At 36.0% G+C, this 7,861-nt stretch overlaps 1 protein-coding gene across 1 annotated transcript in view; it reads right to left on the reverse strand.

Annotated features, from left to right (window-relative positions):
- Positions 1–7,085, reverse strand: part of LOC106883880 (general transcription factor IIE subunit 1) — a 48,879-nt gene extending 41,794 nt beyond the window's left edge. The window contains exons 1-2 of the mRNA XM_014935021.2: positions 6,971–7,085; positions 2,432–3,099 (exon numbers count right to left, since the gene is read on the reverse strand). Coding sequence (XP_014790507.1) covers positions 2,432–3,078 — 647 coding nt within the window. The 5' untranslated portion in view covers positions 3,079–3,099; positions 6,971–7,085. The remainder of the gene's footprint in view (positions 1–2,431; positions 3,100–6,970) is intronic.
- Between the last annotated feature and the right edge of the window lie 776 nt (positions 7,086–7,861).

Consider the following 7,861-nt stretch of genomic DNA (forward strand, 5'->3'; position numbering starts at 1 on the left):
AGGACTGGTGAACCAGATGGCTACACCAGGCTCCAATCTGATTTAACAGAGTTTCTACAGCTGGATGCCCTTCCTAACGCCAACCACTCCGAGAGTGTAGTGGGTATTTTTACGTGCCACCAGCACTGGCAACGGCCACGCTCGAAATGGTGTATTTTACGTGCCACCTGCACAGGAGCCAGTCCAGCGGCACTGGCAACGAACTTGCTCGAATGTCTTTTCACGTGCCACTGGCACAAGTGCTAGGAAGGCAATGTTGGTAACGATCACGCTCAAATGGTGCTATTTACGTGCCCCCAGCACAGAAGCCAGACAGCTGGTGCTCTGGAAACAATCACGCTCAGACGGTGCTCCACTTGCCCACGGTGACACGCAGTGGGATTGAACCCAAAACTTCTTAACCACACAGCCATAAGCGTATATATATATGAATACTTAAAAATACATACTTATATACACGTGCACGCACCAACATGGGACTACGGTCAACAGTATCTATCACAAGGCGGCGAGCTGGCAGAAACGTTAGCACACCGGGCGAAATGCTTCGCTGTATTTCGTCTGCCGCTACGTTCTGAGTTCAAATTCCGCCGAGGTCGACTTTGCCTTTCATCCTTTCGGGGTCGATAAATTAAGTACCAGTTACGCACTGGGGTAGATGTAATCGACTTAATCCGTTCGTCTGTTCTTGTTTGTTCCCTCTATGTTTAGCCCCTTGTGGGCAATAACGAAATAAGTATCTATCATTGGGTTACAAACCCTAACCTGATGTCATCTTAGATGAACAGAAGCAAATCCAAGTTAGACAACCAATACTCAATATCATGAGTTACCTCCCTTAATTACATTCTCGTCAACGAATTTCCCTATAATCTATCAAAGTGTTATTTTCTCGTATGATTTTCAGTGAAATCGTTCTTCACTCCAAACAAAATATTTTTCTATAGTGATAATTATATTACTATATTTCAATTCTCATTCCAAATCTAAGATGATTAGTATTAAGTAGTTAAGACAGTTCCTACCTCTCATTTGCAGTATTTTGATATTCTCGTAAGAATATACTTATATCCAATAAGTTTCCATCCAACAATATCCTGGTGGCTCCCACCACAGGCCGATATTAACCCTTTAACATTATTCTGTCAAATACATGGGCAAGACTTCTGCCCCCACCACTACCACAAAAAAACCACCCGTTTCTTAAATTTTTTAATTTTTTTCGACACCCCTCTCCCTTTCGTCTACGGGGAATACGAATCTGCAAAAAATTGGCAAAAATGGGTTAGGGTTTTAAGGTTAGTGTTGAGGAAAAAAGTCAAAATTGAAGAATTGGGGGGAGGGGGGATTTTATAATGCCGATTTTTGGAGGGGGGGATTTTACAATGCCGATTTTTCCAGAACCTCTGTATCTAAAACGGGTTTTTGGCAAAAAAAATTTTAAAAAGAAACAAACTTGGGAGAAAATGGAAGGAGGGGGTGCAGAAGTCTTTCCAAATCGTGCATCATCATGTAGCTTTGATATATTGATGATGCAATTGTTTATATTTAGAATGACATTGTAGGATAGGTGTGAGAAGCTGGATCTAGCCAATTTAAATGTTAAATGGTTAAATACTTCGGATCTTTCTGAATTGACGGGCAACACTTGTTTTCTTAACGAAACACTTTCAAACTTGGAATACTGGTAGAATGTGTCATATAAAACAACTTTTTCTCTTAGCCTTCTTAACAAAAAATTGTACATTGCAAGTTATTTCATGTTAAAGTTGTTGTATTTCTGTAATTTCAACCAATCACTGACGTCTATTCAGCTGAATACAGTTACTGCTGTTTTTGTAAACAATAATTTTTGCCCGTGTCAAGATCGTTATTCCGTAGTAAGGATTTAGGGTTTAAGGGTTAGGGTTCGGATTTTAGAGTTAGGGTTGAGTTAGGTTATGGCAAAAATAATCATAACCCTAACCCTAAAACTAACCCTAACTCTAAAACCCAAACCCTAACCCTAAAACCCTAAAGCTAAAACCAGTACAAACGCATGAACAATGTCATAAATAACAGTACCACCGATAGTTGTTGCTGACAAACAACAGCACTAATTTTATTCAAGGGAAATGATCCCATTACACCGCTAAAACATGTTTACATTCCACGGCGGTAATTGTTTTCACCTCAATAGACGTCAGTGATTGGTTGAAATTACCGAAATACGACAATTTTTTACATGAAATAACTTCGAATAAAAAAATTTTTATCTGTTCTATAACACAAAATATACAAGTATACGAAGTTTGAAAGTGTTTTGGTACCAAAAACACTACATAAAACATAAATGAAAAGTGGTGTCCGTCAATTCAGAAAGATCCAATACTTCAAATCCCACCCATCCATCCACTGGAGGCGGAAAAAGAGGAGAGAAAGATTTACATACTTTTGTGTAATTGATTTCATATCAACAGGTTCTGGTTCAAGAATCTCCGGTGCCAACCGCACATCTTCACATTCTTTCAGCAAGTCATATATCGGTTGGATTTGTTCATTGAACTTTGCTAACATTGTCCGTGCATCTTGTTTCGGTATTGCACTCTCATCTTCCTCCACCTCTACCTGACAAATCATACACATTAATAAACCGGTGTAAGGGTCTAATAACTGACCGGCCTCCAGGTCAGTGTAGGTCTTCTCACACTGTGTACACTTGAAGGATGACCGACTTGTGCTCTGACGCTCAGCTGCTTCAATCTTTCGACGGACGTGGTCCAATTTATATTTGACAACATTGACAAAAACTTTATAGTTGATGAAATAGTAGTTGTGTCGAGTGGTGTGACCCTCAGCATCGGTCTCAACCCTCATGCGCACTTTCACAATTTTATCCATTTTCAGAGTATTCAGCATAGAACGTAACTGTTTGCGCTCAAACTTCAACAAATCAATAATGTCATCTTCCTTCATACAAGGATGTCGCACTAAAAGATCTAAAATAATGGCATGTTCAATACTGTAGAAACCTCGTACTATGAGGCGGACCAATCTTTTCAAGGATTCTGGTACCTCGTGCAGTAATTCTGTTTCCATGTCTCAGCAAATGTTGAAATACTTGCAAAAAAAAGACAAAATGAAAAGCACAGATATAAGTAAAATTGATAAAAATCAAAACATTACTTACATTAGAAACATAATCACTACAGTCAATGGTCATCTAAACTTCAACAAAAGACAACCAATGTAATCACATGATCAGTTAATTGTAAATCTAATTCTCAATCATTTAAAAGACAAGTCAAATGTCTTACAAGAGAATATCAAATAGTAAAGGGGGGGAAGAGTCAGAGGAGGATAGACAGTGCATGTAACCTTTTTCTAGACCTCTGGGACCAGTGAAAGGAAGTTATCCTTAGATCAGAAGCCTGGACAGGTGATGGCATTAAATCAGGCAACTGAATAAATCTACCACTTAAAAATAAGAGCAGTCTCTTTGACAGGCTTCTGTATAGTTTTCATCAACCCAGTTTTACTTCAAGACTGTTGAAGATATTTGCTCAGGATGCTGTGCAGTAGGGTAAAATCCTAAACCACATAGCTGCAAAGCAAACTTGTTAAATCCCACAGTAGTAAGACTAATTATCTAACTAATTTATTTATATCAACTAATTAGTTGTGTGAAACCTGGGTGAGAAGACTGACAAGTAAGACCACATATAAGGGTATGATAAGTAGATTCAGGAATATCGGTGGTCTGATCATTAATAAGATTCTGTCTTCAGCCTATTTCTCTTCACACAAGAACTCAGGACAAGCTGCTCATTAGAAGTACTGAATGAGAAGCAAAAATCGATCAAAGATGTATAAATAAAACTTAAGTGGGCTTCACAAATGATATGAAGGTAAACATCACTTTTTGTTTACATGGTTGAATTTGAATATACAAACTGGATAATTAAATTTATGAAAGACAGGGTGAGAACCATAACATTAGCTACCTCCCATATACAAGAGTCTCCATAAATTAAATGCCTTAAACTATTTATGTCTGAGTAGGAAAAAAATATATAAGTTATGTTACCTAAATGACACAATGCTACAATTGATATGAATGATAGTATACTGACTAAGGAATCAGGAAGTTACAAATAAGGGTGAATTAGTATGGAAGGGGAAGTATACTTCCATTGCCACTAACCACCCAACCCATGGTTAAGTAGCATTTTACATTTTCTATGTCATTTTAAAATGCTGCTATGGATTGTCAAGGTCTGTCATACAGTATTTTGAAAACTGTCACAATCTTATTTTCTCATCTATGAGGTCCAACAAATTGAAATCTGACCTCATCAGTTTCTATTCTACAAATACCTCCCACTGTCAGTACACAACAATAACAATACCATTTTTGACTGTTACAGTTTTGATTTTCCTTGTAGTTGTTGTCTTTCCCAGTTTACAAAACTTCCTCTTGAATTTACTGTTTAGATCAATAAACAATATGGAAAATATTTCTTTTTTTGAAAGTTAAAGATATAAATAACAATTTCAAATTTTGGCACAAGGTCAGCAATTTCAGGGAGGAGTTAAAGTCAATTATATGGACCCCAGCATTTAACTGGTACTTATTTTATCGACCTTGAAAGGAAAAAAAAAGCAAAGTCAACCTCAGCAGAATTTGAACTCAGAGTGTAAGTAACCGAAAGAAATGCCGCTTAGCAATTCTGCCAGCTTGCTACCTTAATAAAAGCTATAACAGCATATAACTATTAAGTTAAAAAAACCCATTGCATGGAAAAAGTCCAAGGCTGCCCATAGGATGGGAGGATTAAAGTTTCCAAAATGGATGTAAAAATTCAAAGGACTGCTTTAGTCCAATGTTAGAATGCTTGTTTTTTTTAATTGTTTAATTGTAGGTTTGTATCCCAGAGGTAACCTTCAACATATTCTATTTAAATGGGTTTCTAAGCCAATATCTACACACTATTATTTATAGCTTAATCTGCTTCGAGATCCACCAATCCAAAAAAAAAATTCCTTCACATTCTCTTGAAGTTTATAAACTCTTATGACATCAACATTATGGAAAGTATTTTTTTAATCAATCAGTCTTATTCTTGAAATTTTATCAGTCCCGTAAAATTTTTAGAGAAAATGAAGAAAAGTAACACATTTTAAAATAATGTTTTGTTGGGATTTTTCCCAACTAATACAACGTGGGCTGTATTAAAAAACTCGTTACACCAGTTGCATTCCCTTGAATTATAACTTTTGAAACTCAATAGCAAAGAAACAAAAGTTCCTGCACATCATCCACTGCTTCAATGAGTTGTTTGCAGAGTTTATGAATTGTTAGATGTGTGGTTGTGCTATAAGATCCCATGATATGGGAATGATTTGGTTTGAAACTCAGTGCATCATTGGTTGTATTTTTGCATTGCTTGGCATAGCAGCATTGATGCATGAAATAGTGAAGGATGATTGCACAAATGTATCCACTCCAGTGGTATCCCATGAGACACCAGTCCTCATCTCCAAGTTAAATCATTTGGACGTTTCCCATCTGATCAATACAACAATACGTACACAGCATACAGAGGATACAATCAGATTACTATTCAACTCCCACTGAAAACTTGAGGACTGCCAATTAAGGAAGTAAAAACAAAATAAATAACACATTAATGGAAAAGTAAACTACTTCACTTCATTACTTTTAATCTAATCTCAATTAAGAACTCAAATTCAATTTATAACAATTTCGTTTTATGTATTTCCTCCCTGTTTGTAGACAATATGGGGTACCAATTCACAATAGATAACATGAAAAATGAAGGAAAACAAAATTTATTTTTGCGATTGCTAGTGTTGTTGTTTAGCACCAGGTCAGCTTTGAACAAGTAAACATGACCAGAGGCTTTCAACCGCGACTTTGTCACCCTTTTTTGTATCTATGAAATAGATAAAAAAAATTAAGAGTGCTCCATCCTTCCTGTCTTTTCCTAAGCACAGAGGGCCCACACCCACTTTAGGAATATGTATTACTGTCTTCCTGTTTTAGAGACACATAGTGTACTTCTTTATTGAGACTGTTGATATGATCTGAAAGTGGTTTCGCTGCTATTTCTGACAGATCGATCCCATATCTCTCATTACAACATTCTGGTGCAGTTAATTCGAATCCACTGGTTACAAAAGAAATGAGACTTATATTTTTATATGCCTAATACAAATGAGACTTGAATAGAGGGCATAAAAAAAAGTGTTTCTTAAAATAACTACTGATTAACTGTGAAGCCTACGAGATGTCAGTTCGCTTCCCACATGGCACTCCTGTTTTCTCTTCATTTACATTCTTCCAATCCATTCCACGTTTACATTTACTATATAGGTATATCTTGGATAAATTAAAAGAACATTTTCTTTGGAACATAATTTCTGTCTTAACTATTTACATAATGATTGATGCAATCAGTTTTGATGTGGATCAACAAATAAACGTATACCACTTGTAATTAAATACAAGGATACACAATACCTACACAAACACGAGCTAAGACTTTACGCTCGACCTACAAGAAACAGCAGCCAAATTTTCCTTTATTCACACTCTGTCGTTTTAAAAAAGGAGAAATGTAGCTTTAAATAGTTATGAAAAGAAAGAAGACGGGACAGGCGTGAGTGGAACATCACTGACCATATGATCTAGAGCTAAACAACAACAGCTGATCTAGGGCTAAACAGCAAATATATATATATCATATTATATTATATTATATATATATATATATATATATATATTATATATATATAATACGTTGGTTCTCGCAGTGTGTGTGTGTGTGTATAGAAGATGAAGGATAAACTTTAGCGATGTTCGTTAAGTTTTCTTGTGAAAAAGGCGAACCGAATATAGACTCCGAAATGTATTTTGTTGGAGAGAGTGTATGTTAAATATTAGTGAGATACAATAAAACTAACTTACACACAAATACTAAAGATTAGCCATTACTGTGAGCAATTCTTGTTATAAACAAAACATTTGTGAAGCGCGCCATCAGCTTCCGGTGGCGGGTGTTGTTACAAATGAAGGAATGGCTTTCGAAAGCGAAACGGAATTTAGTTTCAAACACAAAACGGAATACGATTCGTTTCTAATGCGATAAATAAAACAGTTGTTATTGTTGTTAATTAACCGTAGTTCGGTCATTAGATTGAAGAACATTCCGACGATGACCATCCCATCTTTTGCTCAAGTCTACCGTGTACAGGGCATTATCTGGCCATGCAGTACTTCCCTACTGATTCGATATTGCAGAGTATAATAATAGAAGACTAATCTCATCTCCCGTCACCGTTTAGTTGCCCATCATCCATGGACAATGATCTTTAATGTTTGCCGTGTTCTGTTGTCAGATCTTCAACATCTTTAATTGATATATAACATATCTGAGTCTGATTAATGGAATACCGAAAAATTCTGAAGGAAAAAAAAATTCCTTTAGCATTGTAGTAAAGTACAGCAAGTGAAATATGAGAAAAAACGCACTAAATTGTAGACGTGATTTCTGTAATGATTTCTAATGATGACAACTCTAAAGATTATAGGGGACAACACAAATACACTCGATTACATTAACTATTGTACTTTACTGGTTCTACTTTTATCAATCTTATAACTATCAAAGATAAAAATTGGTCCCTACTGGGTTTCAGTTCAATGCGTAAAAGAAAGTAACTAAATACGGTAAATATTTTGGTCATTTTTCAGATTAACACCCGCACGATTACCTAACCGTAACCCTAAACCTAACCCTAATCGTAACCATAACTATAACCCTAACCTTAAAACCGTAACCCTAACACTAGCCCTAAT

This window comes from Octopus bimaculoides, chromosome 2 (genome assembly GCF_001194135.2).
Source record: "Octopus bimaculoides isolate UCB-OBI-ISO-001 chromosome 2, ASM119413v2, whole genome shotgun sequence".
Taxonomy (NCBI): domain Eukaryota; kingdom Metazoa; phylum Mollusca; class Cephalopoda; order Octopoda; family Octopodidae; genus Octopus; species Octopus bimaculoides.